The sequence below is a fragment of the Palaemon carinicauda genome, chromosome 18, assembly GCF_036898095.1.
Source record: "Palaemon carinicauda isolate YSFRI2023 chromosome 18, ASM3689809v2, whole genome shotgun sequence".
Taxonomy (NCBI): domain Eukaryota; kingdom Metazoa; phylum Arthropoda; class Malacostraca; order Decapoda; family Palaemonidae; genus Palaemon; species Palaemon carinicauda.
The window spans coordinates 75,059,896-75,074,918 of NC_090742.1; the positions used below are offsets into that span (position 1 = coordinate 75,059,896).

The following is a 15,023-nucleotide window of genomic DNA, read 5'->3' on the forward strand; positions in this document are numbered from 1 at the left end:
TTATAAATCACCGTATTTAGGGCTACCAATATACTTAAAAAGACAATAGATTTGATACATTTTGTAGTGGCTTGGCTCGCGAACTTTGAACAGCCTCTCAGATACAGAAAATTTATTTTTGAAAAATAGCGATCGCGGAAAAGGGGAATCGTGCAATTCGAACACGCTTAATTCGGGACCCTACTGTACTGTAATAACACATTACAAGTTCAATCAAATTTTTCTTTCATTGAATGTACAATACAATAGTTGAAAAGCATAAAATTTTTATTTCAATATTAAAATATTAACTGGAATTTCAGGTAAATATGTGATGGCTGTAGGAGAACTCGACAACAGTAACACAAGAGTGAAAATTCGAGCAATCAAGATGGCAGATCTTTCCGACAATCCTGTGCATCAACAAACTTGGAAAGATGAAGTTACAGAATTGAAAGCCTTGATGAGGGAAAATAAACCTCTATGTAGATGAAAAAATGTAAATAATTTCATGAGTTTATTTTTTTAAACGTAACAATGAAAAAGGGAAAAATTATTGCCGTTATATTTTTCTATGATCTCATAAAAATTAGGACTATTCTTTGCAATAAAAGCATTAACCTTAAAGGGTAGCGTTTGACAATTTTCAGGAAATTTCACTATAGTACAGTACTTTAGGTTACCTAACATTTCTGAACTGTTTAGCAACAAACGGCATTTTGTGGTGTGGGCTTATACAGACCAAACATCCATTATGCAAGAGTTGGCAGTTTTGATGAGGCGATGAAATTTATCTATTAGTACGCAACTTAAATCCAAGCTCTCATCTTCATAACATAGAGAAAAATGCTGATTGTGGAATGTGTTATGGTGTAGTTCATATTTATAGCATTATTCACAGTTGTTATAAACAACATTTCATAAACCTCGCTGAATTTTATCCGTAGGTGTAATATGCCCTGTGGTATTCTCATTTCAAAAGAGCCTCTACAATCGGTAATCTTTTTAAGGAACCCAAGCAGGGGTAAGAGCTGTCAGTGCATCTTACGCCATATGCTATAGGGATTACAAAAGGGTGTTTGCAACATGTTATGCCAACCTTTTAGACTTCTTTATATCTATTCATGACTCCTTTCTTCCATCTTGTTGTCCAACTTCTTAACTTTTACTTGAAGTATAACTGCAGGGTTTTCTGTCAGTTTCACTTCTGGAGAGAATAGCTTCCAGGGCCCCAAAGCCAGGCCATATAGTCCTGACTAAAGTTACAAAACAATCCATTCCAAGAGAAGAATTGTCCTCAAGAGGTGTTGCTTATTCCAAAAGAGAAAATATTAAAAAGGAAAGTTAAGTTAGACTGAAACAGTTCAACATATGCTCTTCCACTTTTCATGATATTAAGATAAAAATATTTCCTCTTTTCCAAGGGATGATAAAAAAAAATTCAAAGACCAGCATGGGCCACTGCAGTGTATGTCAGTAGTGAATTCCTTCTGCTGTATGCAAACTATCAAGTGAGACATTCTTAAGAGTTCATACAGGATTATGAACTACTGAATTTACATGGTCAATAACCTTTTTCTACACAAATTTTGGTAGCAGCTGAGAAAATGACAACAATGAAGAAAGCATAAGAGCAACAACAGACTCTTAAATTGGGGGAAGCCTCAGATCACAGAGAAAAGGCATAGAAGACCTGGGCCAGATAATATTCCATGTAGAAAGTGAACTAGATAAAGGCGAATGGAGATAACTCGCTTAATTTAAAATCTTGTACAATACAAGGAAAATCCATGATGAAGACTAATTCAGAAATAATTATTGATGCTATATGCCAAAATATTTTTTCACTTGTAATCATTAATTAATTTTCAATAGAGGACACGATTTCCTATGAAAGTAAGTGGTACAGTTACTAAAAGAAATTGATCTGATTATGAAAATATCTCTAATAACTTGGCGATAATGCAAATTCCTAATATAGGTACAATTTCATTTATGTAGATGGCATTGTTAGTAATCATGACAGTACAATAAATATTGTACTAATTTCTATTTTATTCTACAAAAAACTTTAAGGAGAAATAGGAATCACAGTTGAATTTAAAATCAAAGACAAATAATTTTCACCAATTTATAGTTTGGTCAGGTCATGTAAATTTTAATGCAAATTGATAATTACCATAATATCTATGATAAAGAAATGCTGTTGTGGAAAAGGAGTTGGTATAAACTGATGTTGCCACGCGCCATATATTTCCCTTCACCTACAAACGTAAATTCTTCAAGTCTTGACAGAAAACATTTTTAAGACTTTATAACTCACAAAAGAGGAGTTATAACACACCGAGATAGATTATAAAATGGTTTGAAAAATTAATGTATTCTAGAATAAAAGACTTCTCTCTACTGCTAAATTTTTGAAGAAAAAATACTACATGACAACAACACATCCTTCATTCACACATGTGGTCCTACCTTTCCAGAATTATGCAAACTTTATACCACAATAGAACTTATCCTATGATGAATTTCACAAAGGTTTTTTTAAGATATAGGATAAGTTATGTATAAAAATATACATTAGGTAAGAAGTTAATTCCACTTAAATATTAAGTTGTACATTATAATTAAATTGAAAATACAGCACATTCACACAGTCTATAAAAAAAAAAAATGTAGTATGACATCACCAGCCATGGTTTATTTATGCTATAGTTTGTAACTGTAATTAAAAATAATTTAATTAAGATCATTATATGACTATAAAATAAATGGGTAAATTAAGCCCTGTTTGGTTCTGTCATACAAAAATATATGATAAACTTTCCACATCCATAAATCCTGGTAAATATGTATGACTATTTTTTCTCATCTGTGTTGATACCATACTTCGTCTTGACGCGATCCAGCTCTGCCTGTTTTTTCTCAGCATCGATTTTCTTGAAGGCTTTGTTGGACTGTAAGGGTTATAAAAATATTGTTGATCAAACATTATACTTCGATCCCACAAAATAACATTTTTCATTTAAAACTCTGTAATGCTTAGAACAAAAGCAAATTTATATTCCCTCGAAAAATGTCTTTGAATTATAACAATTGACTGATCATAATCAAACTTAAGAAGTAAAAATATCACATCAGAAAATAGTTTAAGAATTACTGTATAGGATAATAAGAAGGTTACCAAGTAAGATGAAATTTCTGGATAAGACAGGGAGAATTCAGCTTGTCTTGCCAGAATCCTTGATCTTTCAGTTATTATTGCTATTAAATTTTAAAATTTCATCATCAATAAACATGATCATTCACCAAATATCAATAAATTAAAATATGTTTCATATATACAACCATTTCATTTTACATGGCAGTAGTATGTGTGATGGTTAGCCAAGTTACTTGAGAAAGGGATAACACTTATCTGGGAGGTAAGCACTCAATAAAATATGAGGTGCGCAATAAGATTTTTTAAAATTCTCTTCATACATCAGTAAACATCACAAATTTTTTTAATCAATATGATTTCAGCGAACCTGTAGACGGCCATTTAAACTTTCAACAAGGTAGTATTAGTAGCTGGTGGATGGTGGTTAAGCACTGACCATCCAACCAGAGAGTGTAACCTTTACTTTGACCTTAACCTAGATCTTGCAGGGTAGTTGAGGAAGAGGGCAGTGTAATTTCGGTCTCAGGTTTGTATGGTTAAAAAAAAATACAAATTGATTAAAATATTTATGATTTTTTCCTGTATATAACACAAACCATTGACCTTCCTTAATAGGAGACTTATCCTTAGGAGGGAGGAAGTTCCTAAAACCAATCTGGCTGGTTTACTGACCTGGGAAATGTCAATGTACTTTGGTCTTGGAAAAGAGCGAAAGTGTTAACCTCCTAACAACCTGAGCATGAACAGGTAACTGATGTTAGGCTAGATCCCTACCAGGGAACTGGTAGGCAATTGTGGAAGAACCTATATCCATATGGATATTGAGTCTGAATACATATCATCCATCCTCCACCTCATCTTGGAAGATGGGGGAGGTACTTCAAAACAGAACTTACTTGTAAGTAAAAGTTATTCGGTCGTGAGACTTCAGGACTAGCGGCACCGACATGTTCTTTCTAAGCTGATATCCCAGACTTCATGCGCCCAACCACGATGGTACTTCCCGAATCTCATTGGATCAGCACGGCTTAAGGTGCAAAAGGCAGAAGTAATATTCTTGGATACTGTATCTTTGTCTATACACTTTTGGCAGAGAGTCTTTGATGCTCTATAAAGGGACCAGAGATCTCCAAGATGTGTTGCTGTGTACTCACAGGATAGAGGGGAGAGTCCTTCTGCCCTTGGGAAGCATGAGACTGGAATTGTGCAGGGCTAGTAACTGGCTCTGGACACACTTCTGACAAGGGAGGGGAAGGCTTTCCTCCATTGAGAATGACTCGTGACATATGAAATGTCGTGAGGTACATTTATCGTAAAGTCGAGGCCGAGGTTCGTGAGTAGTCTACTGGTCAAATCCTATCTGATGCCCTGCCGAGGGTTGGCTTGAGAAACATGAGGACTAGAGCAACATCCCTACATTGCTCAAGTTTCTACAGAGAAAAGACCGTTCAAAGCTACTCCGTTTGGAGGATCAGGCCTCCGAAGGGGAAAATGTCAAAGCACTTCAGTCTGAGGGAGCTATATGCCGAGTGACAGTATTTTACTACAGAGACTGAACGGAGTTTCCTTGGCAAAGGAAGATGAAGAGACCTGCAATTCATTGCAGAGAGAGATTACCCTGCAAAGTATTCCCTCTATGATGCCACTCGCAGAAGAAGGGTAGTTACACAGTACCTGTACTCAAAAGAGGAGCATAAGCAAATATGAAAGCCATCTGGAATGTGGCACTTGGGAGACGTCAAAGTAACCTGAAACGGACATCATCCACGGACTGTTGAGTAATCAGTAAACCCGGTAAGCAGGTGGAAAGCCCAAGGGTTCTAGACGAACTGGTGTGTTGAAAAGTGAAACAAATGCTGCTGATGTCCCTGGAAGGGTAGAGCAGCTTATTGAAAGATGTTCTGGATCAACTACGAGGCAAATGGGTCCTTCGATATTGATACCCAAAGTGTATACAGCATATAGCCTTTCTGTCTATCATTCTTACCAATAACACAATCTTCATCCTGACAGAGATTCTTGGTTGATTACCTGATGCCTTTATGCACAAAATATTAAGCTGCAGAATATTGGGTGGCTGACCATCAACATCCACTATGGCCAAAATCTTGATTCAGGAAACCTCGACATTCAGTGCTGCGAGTCTCTAAGAATACAAACTTGTTGAATTGGTATACGATTCTTGATGTGATACTAGCGGAAGATCAATAGTAAGTGCAATCCAATGAGTCTGCAGCAAATGTTTTCCTCAATCATCAAGATTACCCTTAACTTGTATTGTCATTATTATATAATAAAGTAGTTTAACAAGAATATGAGTTACATTTTCTAGATTTTTATAATGCTTTCCCTATGGTTTTGTTCATAAATATGAATTGAAAATGGAACAAAGTAAAGTTACTGAGGTTAGATAACTAAAGGAGGATATCAAAGGAATAGTTGAAATGCACAAATCATTATCACTGGGACAAAGGTGACACTGCAGTCTTTAGTCTTCTGAAAATGTTCAGTGACAAGCACAATGTAAGCCATAAAGTTCTACATGGATTTGTATGGTTATGACTAAGAGTGATTGCCAGTCACCTTCTCCTTTTGAGAGTTGTAACAACAAACTAGTTGAGTTGGCAATCAGCCATCCTCAAAAAAAAGTCCTGTCTCTGCTTAGTGTCGTCCCACTATCATGATGAGCAAAAATGAACAATGATTCACTGTATTCACTCTTCCTTTGGTAGAAGGCTCCACATAAAGTGTTTCACTGATCTTAGCTGTTTCACCTCCTGGATTAACCTATTTAATAACTTCCTGCTTAAATAGGAAGACATTAAATTGTTTATTACCACAGTAGGAGCCAAATTTTGTTGCTTTGGTGCAAGACTGTGGTTCTCTCGATGAGAAACCTTGCCTTGTGTCCTTTTCTAAGATGACACAAGTAAGGTAAGATAATCAGGTGAGAGTGGTTTTAATGGTTGCAATGGTATGGTTTAGGCAGAATTTTATCATAGTGATAGACTACCTTGGTAATTCTGTAAAGTCCAGTGTTGTAAAAATGTTATTTTCATTAGTAAAATAAATTTTTGAATATACTTACCCGATAATCATGTAGCTGTCAACTCCGTTGCCCGACAGAAATCTACGGACGGGATACGCCAGCGATCGCTATACAAGAGGGGGGTGTACTCACCAGCGCCATCTGTGGTCAGGTACTCCAGTACTTCTTGTCAACACCACCTCAATTTTTTCCTCGGTCCACTGGTTCTCTATGGGGAGGAAGGGTGGGTCAATTAAATCATGATTATCGGGTAAGTATATTCAAAAATTTATTTTACTAATGAAAATAACATTTTTCAATATTAATCTTACCCGATAATCATGTAGCTGATTCACACCCAGGGGGGTGGGTGAAAACCAGTGAACATGTTAATCAAGAAGCTAAGTATCCCGTATTTCATTTTTATCAGTTATTCAAAATAACAAATGAAATTATAAGTACCTGGTAAGGAAGTCGACTTGAACTATTACTCTGCCTTTAATAAGTACGTCTTCCTTACTGAGCGCAGCGGTCCTCTTAGGAGGCTGAACAACTCTTAGGTGCTGAAGTATAAAGGGCTGCAACCCATACTAAAGGACCTCATCACAACCTCTAACCTAGGCGCTTCTCAAGAAAGAATTGACCACCCGCCAAATCAACAAGGATGCGGAAGGCTTCTTAGCCTACCGTACAACCCAAAACAACAATAAAAGCATTCAAGAGAAAGGTTAAAAAGGTTATGGGATTATGGGAATGTAGTGGCTGAGCCCTCACCTACTACTGCACTCGCTGCTACGAATGGTCCCAGGGTGTAGCAGTTCTCGTAAAGAGACTGGACATCTTTGAGATAGAATGATGCAAACACTGACTTGCTCCTCCAATAGGTTGCATCCATAATACTCTGCAGAGAACGGTTCTGTTTGAAGGCCACTGAAGTAGCCACAGCTCTCACTTCATGTGTCCTTACCTTCAGCAAAGCAAGGTCTTCATCCTTCATGTGAGAATGAGCTTCTCTAATCAGAAGCCTTATGTAATAAGAAACTGCGTTCTTAGACATAGGCAGCGAAGGTTTCTTAATAGCACACCATAAGGCCTCTGATTGTCCTCGCAAGGGTTTTGATCTTTTAAGATAGTACTTAAGAGCTCTGACAGGGCAAAGTACTCTCTCCCGTTCGTTACCCACCAAGTTGGAAAGGCTAGGAATTTCGAACGATTTAGGCCAAGGACGTGAAGGAAGCTCATTTTTTGCCAAAAAACCGAGCTGTAAGGAACATGTAGCCGTTTCAGATGTGAAACCTATGTTCCTGCTGAAGGCGTGAACCTCACTTACTCTTTTGGCTGTTGCAAGGCAGACGAGGAAAAGAGTTTTGAGAGTGAGGTCTTTAAAAGAGGCTGACTGGAGAGGTTCAAATCTAGATGACATAAGGAACCTTAGGACTACGTCTAGATTCCAGCCTGGAGTGGACAACCGACGTTCTTTAGAGGTCTCAAAAGACCTAAGGATGTCCTGCAGATCTTTGTTGGAGGAAAGATCCAAGCCTCTGTGGCGGAAAACCGCTGCCAACATACTTCTGTACCCCTTGATCGTAGGAGCTGATAGAGATCTAACATTCCTAAGATGTAACAGGAAGTCAGCAACTTGGGTTACAGTGGTACTGGTAGAGGAAACTGCATTGGTTCTGCACCAGCTACGGAAGACTTCCCACTTAGATTGATAGACTCTGCGAGTGGATATCCTCCTTGCTCTGGCAATCGCTCTGGCTGCCTCCTTCGAAAAGCCTCTAGCTCTAGAGAGTCTTTCGATAGTCTGAAGGCAGTCAGACGAAGAGCGTGGAGGCTTGGGTGTACCTTCTTTACGTGAGGTTGACGTAGAAGGTCCACTCTTAGAGGGAGAGTCCTGGGAACGTCGACCAGCCATTGCAGTACCTCTGTGAACCATTCTCTTGCAGGCCAAAGGGGAGCAACCAGCGTCAGCCGTGTCCCTTCGTGAGAGACGAACTTCTGAAGGACCCTGTTGATGATCTTGAACGGCGGGAATGCATACAGGTCGAGGTGGGACCAATCCAGCAGAAAAGCATCCACGTGAACTGCTGCCGGGTCTGGAATCGGGGAACAGTACAATGGGAGCCTCTTGGTCATCGAGGTAGCGAACAGATCTATAGTTGGCTGACCCCACAGGGCCCAAAGTCTGCTGCACACGTTCTTGTGAAGGGTCCATTCTGTGGGGATGACTTGACCCCTCCTGCTGAGGCGATCTGCCGAGACATTCATATCGCCCTGAATGAACCTCGTTACCAGTGTGAGCTTTCGACTTTTTGACCAAATGAGGAGGTCCCTTGCGATCTCGAACAGCTTCCTCGAATGAGTCCCTCCCTGCTTGGAGATGTACGCCAAGGCTGTGGTGTTGTCGGAGTTCACCTCCACCACCTTGTTTAGCAGGAGGGACTTGAAGTTCCTTAAGGCCAGATGAACTGCCAACAACTCCTTGCAATTGATGTGAAGCGTTTCCTGTTCCTGGTTCCATGTCCCCGAGCATTCCTGTCCGTCCAATGTCGCGCCCCAGCCCGAGTCTGATGCGTCCGAGTAGAGATGAAGGTCGGGGGTCTGAACAGCTAAAGAGAGACCCTCCTTGAGAAGAATGTTGTTCTTCCACCACGTTAGAGTAGCCCTCATCTCTTTGGAAACAGGAATAGAGACCGCCTCGAGCGTCATATCCTTGTTCCAGTGAGCTGCTAGATGGTACTGAAGGGGGCGGAGGTGGAGTCTCCCTAACTCGATGAACAGGGCTAACGATGAAAGAGTCCCTGTTAGACTCATCCACTGCCTCACCGAGCATCGATTCTTCTTCAGCATGCTCAGGATGCACTCTAGGGCTTGGTTGATTCTTGGGGCCGACGGAAAAGCCCGAAAAGCTCGACTCTGAATCTCCATTCCCAGGTAAACGATGGTTTGGGAAGGAACGAGCTGGGACTTCTCTAAATTGACCAAGAGACCCAGTTCCTTGGTCAAATCCAAAGTCCATCTGAGACTCTCCAGACAGCGACGACTTGTGGGGGCTCTTAAAAGCCAGTCGTCTAAATAAAGGGAGGCTCTGATGTCTGCCAAGTGAAGGAATTTCGCAATATTCCTCATCAGTCGCGTAAACACAAGAGGTGCCGTGCTTAGGCCAAAGCACAGGGCTTGGAATTGGTACACAACCTCTCCAAAGACGAATCTCAGAAAAGGTTGGGAGTCTGGATGGATGGGAACGTGAAAGTAGGCGTCTTTCAGATCCAACGAGACCATCCAGTCCTCCTGCCTGACCGCTGCTAGGACCGACTTCGTCGTCTCCATTGTGAACGTCTGCTTGGTGACATAAGCATTGAGCGCACTGACGTCCAGCACCGGTCTCCAACCTCCTGTCTTCTTGGCCACCAGGAAGAGACGGTTGTAAAAGCCCGGGGATTGATGGTCCCGGACTATCACCACTGCCTCCTTCTGTAACAGGAGCGACACCTCTTGATGTAACGCTAGCCTCTTGTCCTTCTCCTTGTAGTTGGGAGAGAGGTTGATGGGAGATGTGGTCAGAGGGGGATTGCGGCAGAACGGAATTCTGTAACCCTCCCTTAGCCACTTGACAGACTGAGCGTCTGCACCTCTTCTTTCCCAGGCTTGCCAGTAGGTCTTGAGTCTGGCTCCTACAGCTGTCTGGAGAGGAGGGAAGTCAAAGCTTGCTTTTCGTGGACTTGCCCCTGTGACTGTCTCCACGGGAACTTCCTCGGCTGGGGGCTCTGCCACGAAAGGGCGGAATGAATCTGGTAGCAGGTGTATCAGCCACAGGGGTGCGGTAAGATCTCGGCACTGAAGGTACGATTTTAGCCTTACGTGCTGAAGAGGCCATGAGGTCATGCGTATCTTTCTGGATAAGAGCCGCAGCCATCTCCTTGATTAGCTCCTCCGGAAACAGGAACTTGGAGAGAGGAGCAAACATCAACTGTGACCTCTGGCAAGGGGTGATACCAGTAGATAAGTAGGAGCATAGATGTTCCCTTTTCTTGAGGACTCCTGAGACAAAAATAGAAGCAAGTTCGCCAGAACCATCGCGAATTGCTCTGTCCATACAGGACATGATCAGCATGGCCGAGTCTTTGTCAGAAGGGGCAGTCTTCTTGCTCAAGGCCCCCAGGCACCAATCGAGGAAATTAAAAATTTCGAAGGCGCGAAAGACTCCCTTCAACAAGTGGTCCAGATCAGAAAAAGTCCAGCAGACCTTAGAGCGTCTCATAGCCGACCTACGGGGAGAGTCAACCAAACTTGAGAAGTCAGCCTGGGCAGAGGCAGGGACCCCCAAGCCTGGTTCCTCTCCCGTGGCATACCAGACGCCCGACTTAGAAGCCAGCTTAGGAGGAGGAAACATAAAAGATGTCCTTCCCAGTTGCTGCTTGGACTGCAACCAATCCCCTAAAACCCTCAAAGCTCTCTTTGATGATCTGGCGAGGACAAGCTTGGTGTAGGCAGACGTAATAGGCTGCATGCCTAGAGAAAACTCGGATGGGGGAGAACGAGGGGTTGCAGAAACGAAGTGTTCAGGGTATAACTCTCTGAACAGAGTCAGGACCTTACGAAAGTCTAATGAAGGTGGCGACGACTTGTGTTCCTCCACATCAGAAGAAGGATCATCCAGGTGAGCAGCTTCATCCTCAGAAACCTCATCTCCTGAGAGTTGAGAAGCGAGAGGTAACGGTATAGCGGCATGCTGAATGGCTGAATCCTGTAGAACGGGTGCACGCGCACTTGAGGATCCATCATCACGCCTCTGCTGAAGAGGATGAGGGCTGGTAATGACGAAGTCATGAGGCTGGGGTGAAGGAGGTTCTGCGGAGGTCTGAGGAGCAAGCGTAGTCAGAAGCGAATGCTGTAAGGCATGAGGCTCATGCTGCATGGTATGTGGTTCGTGTTGAATGGGAAGAGGCTCATGCTGCGAAGAATGCGGCTGCTGCATGCGTTGAGGAGGTTGCCTCATAGCATGAGGTTCCTGCCTCAAGGGTTGAGGAGGTTGCTGCGCAGAGAGAGGCTCTTGCCTCAAGGGTTGAGGCGGTTGCCGCATAGCATGAGGCTGCTGCCTCATGGGTGGAGGAGGTTGCCGCAACGCATGAGGCTCCTGCCTCAAGGGTTGAGGCGGTTGCCGCATAGCATGAGGCTCCTGCCTCATGGGTAGAGGAGGTTGCCGCATAGCATGAGGCTCCTGCCTCAAGGGTTGAGGAGGTTGCCGCATAGCAAGAGGCTCCTGCCTCAAGGAAAGAGGAGGTTGCTGCATAGCGCTGGTACCTGGCAACTCCCAATGCGGCAGCTCACGCATGGAGGCAGGAGGAGCCTCAACATCATACGTCTGGCAGGGTGGACTGCGCAGAGGTGGAGGAGCGCTCGCAGGAGGAGGTGTGCTAACCTTCTCTGCCTGAAACTCCTGCATCAAAACCGCAAGCTGAGACTGCATTGTCTGCAGCATAGACAACTTGGGATCAACAGAAGTTGGAGCAGAGGCCTGTTGAGGCATCGCTTTACCTCTCTTAGGAGGTGTGCAGTCATCAGATGACTGCGGCGAGTCCGAACTGGCCCAGTGGCTACACCTGGGCCGTTGGACTCGCTCAGCCGGGACCTTACGTTTAAGAGGTCGTGAGACCTGGGTCCAGCGTTTCCTCCTGGAAACTTCTTCCGCAGACGAGGAATTTAAGGGCTCAATCGTCTGGGAGTGGAAGTGACGATCTCTATCAGATACGCCCGCAACCACTGAGGATACAACTGTGCGCCGATCAAGGCCTGCCGAACCCTTTTGCCCTTCGACATTGCTTCTCCCCTGGGCTTGGGAGCTTGCAAGAGGTCCCGGACTGGGAGGACGACTGGCATGCACAGAAGTATCCTCATGCGCAACACTGACACTGACACTAGGCACAGCACTGGCACTAACACTTCCCACTGCACTTTTCACTTTAAGTTCCTTGACATCTGCCAAGAGAAGATTGTGGTCACTCACTAAAGACTCCACCTTATCACCTAGAGCCTGAATGGCACGTAACATATCCGACATATCAGGCTGAGCACTCGTAATAGGTTCGGGGGTCACCACTACAGGGGAAGGAAAAGGTTGAGGATCATGGGGGGAGGAATAAACCAAAGAGCGAGAAGAACTCCTCCTAACTCTCTCCCTCTCTAACCTAGTCGTATACTTGAGGAATTCATTAAAATCGAATTCCGAAAGCCCAGCACATTCCCCACATCGATCTTCCAACTGACAGGATTTTCCCCTACAGTCGGAACAAACGGTGTGAGGATCAACCGAGGCCTTCGGAAGACGCCTACTACAAGTCCTAACACTACATCGCCTTTGTCTAGGAGCTTGAGAGTGGTCGGACATCTTGAATTTAGAGAACAGTCAAGGGGGAATTCCAAAGTAAAGCAAAGATCGTTAACCAATAAATCAATTTAATTCCAAAAGCTATCTAAGCTAAGGGAAAAGCTTCCTGTATAGCGAAGGCTAAATTTTAGAGCAATACTTCACCAAAACCGTGAACAAAGACTCCAAAATCAACAGCGTATCCATGTAGGTCTTGCCGGCGGCACGACAGAGGAAAAATTGAGGTGGTGTTGACAAGAAGTACTGGAGTACCTGACCACAGATGGCGCTGGTGAGTACACCCCCCTCTTGTATAGCGATCGCTGGCGTATCCCGTCCGTAGATTTCTGTCGGGCAACGGAGTTGACAGCTACATGATTATCGGGTAAGATTAATATTGAAAAATAGAAATTATTCCTTTCTAAAGATTCTAAGACTAGTTGAAAGGACCATCGAAGGTATTAGACAGTAAATGACACTAATAACAGGGATACACCTTAGTATTAGATTTATGAATTTGAGCAATAAGATCATTCAGCACCCATGTGCAACTGGTTGGGGGGGGGACACACAAGTTGTAACATTGAGTAAAATTTTGTAGGTTGGACAGTAAGACGGAAGAAAGGAAGGGGTTCCCACTTCCTTTCTTCCGAGCCTATACTTTATTGCCTTAGTGGGAATGGAGGTATAGAGTCTATATGTTATTGCCTTGATGACAGACTCCACGATGGTGCTTTTCATACATAGTGTCCTCCACCTCATCCACTTGACTGCAGTAGTTCCAGCCTGTTTTAGAGAACTGATCTGACAAAGCAGTGCTATCTTTCCATGAGTGAGATAAATATGCAAATGATGTAACATTCCTCCTCCTAGTTGCCTGACTTATCTGTTACATTAGAATATGAAACCTTTCTTGTCCTATATAAGCATCTTACATCCTTAGAAAATTATAGCATTATTGTGCTTTCTGTGCATGGTCCCCTTATTCTTTGCATTCAGCTTTTTTCATTTTTGAATTGGGTTGCTGTTTCCTATTAGCCTTTTTAAAAATCTTTTCTCAGATTTAAAAATATCCCTTGAAAGGGGAAGAGGTGAAAACATGCCTTGAAACCTTCACTGGAAGTAAGTAGAACTGCAAATTCTTAGGATTGTGTTGAAACCATCCCAGGACAAAGTAAAAATATTTCATGAAAAAAGGGATGGTCTGAAACCTTCCTTGAAAGATGTAGAGCACAGATCATCTCTTGAAAAACCTGTGTTGTGTTCAGTCGCTGATTACTGTCAGCCCTCTTCACCTTCTGTCTTGCCTATCTTACCCTCTTAGTCCTTTTTCCAGCATGTCACTTGTTGTTATCTAACTATTTGAACTCTGATCTTCACCTTTTTCTTCCATCCATCTCACATGTTCAAGATCCTTTTACAAATATGGTCCTTCACACTGATCCTCTTGTAACACAAGATTCCTGATAACCTTCATAAATTCATCAAAGAACACTGTATTATATGGTTCATTCATTTGAGTCCATATTTCCATCTGCTATGTTTGATTCCAGATATTTAAAGGATCTAACCCTTAGTCTTATCTATCTATCTATTTACCAAGGCACTTCCCCCAATTTTGGGCCCCCAATTTTGGGGGTAGCCGACATCAAACAAATGAACAAAAGGGGACCCTTCCTCTCCGCTCCCCCCAGCCTGACGAGGGATTCAGCAGAGTTCGGCTGGTACTGCTAGGATGCCACAGCCCATCCTCCCCAGTTATCCACCACAGATGAAGTCTTATGTATGACTATAATCTGTAGCCAAGTATACATCATTAATAGTGGAGAGTGTAATTTGACATTCAGTGTCCCTAAAACTTAACTGCTTACTAGATTGAAATTTTGAATTTATTTCCTGAGATTGATGACTTGATTCTTCTTCTTTGTCAGCATCTTTTCCCACCTTTGATTGATGACTTGATATTTCTGGCAAAATCATCCTGAGTCTTGCTAAAGTAATACCATAACTGATTTGACTAGGTACTGTTCAACGTGACCTGCTTTATGACTATGTTCTATCTTGATGGTGAGTGGGTACTTCCAGGACAATAAGAGTCACAATTTAACTGTAACAATGACCAAATCTGGCAGAGTTTCCCTCAAGTTAGTCCATTCTTTGGCCCACTTTTGCTTGGATGATACAATTCACTCAAACCTTCAATCCAGCTCTAGAGTACATCTTTCCCGTCTTCACTGGTAAACAGGCTCTCACTAGGTAATGAAAATGAAAGAATTACCAACCGGTTCACCATCAACAACCTCTCATTACCTAGTAGTGCCTGAGTGTCTTGGAATCATGTTTCCGAAAAATACTAGGAGTTGATTCTACTCCTACAGTGTAGAAATGGAGTGACATGGTAGCACAAAAGGCCATAGATATTACTGCTGTTCTCTCTTACATGGAAACTGAAGGGATAAAAGGAGATTTTTAAGAGTGAATCT

At 42.6% G+C, this 15,023-nt stretch overlaps 2 protein-coding genes across 2 annotated transcripts in view; one reads left to right on the plus strand and one right to left on the minus strand.

The window, feature by feature from the left end:
* The window catches only part of LOC137657902 (recQ-mediated genome instability protein 2-like), a 35,772-nt gene extending 35,286 nt beyond the window's left edge, over positions 1-486 (plus strand). Inside the window, exon 4 of the mRNA XM_068392543.1 lies at positions 303-486. Coding sequence (XP_068248644.1) covers positions 303-472 — 170 coding nt within the window. The 3' untranslated portion in view covers positions 473-486. The remainder of the gene's footprint in view (positions 1-302) is intronic.
* A 1,610-nt stretch (positions 487-2,096) lies between these two features.
* Sf3b6 (splicing factor 3b subunit 6) overlaps positions 2,097-15,023 on the minus strand; it is a 66,557-nt gene continuing 53,630 nt past the window's right edge. Inside the window, exon 4 of the mRNA XM_068392545.1 lies at positions 2,097-2,936. Coding sequence (XP_068248646.1) covers positions 2,838-2,936 — 99 coding nt within the window. The 3' untranslated portion in view covers positions 2,097-2,837. The remainder of the gene's footprint in view (positions 2,937-15,023) is intronic.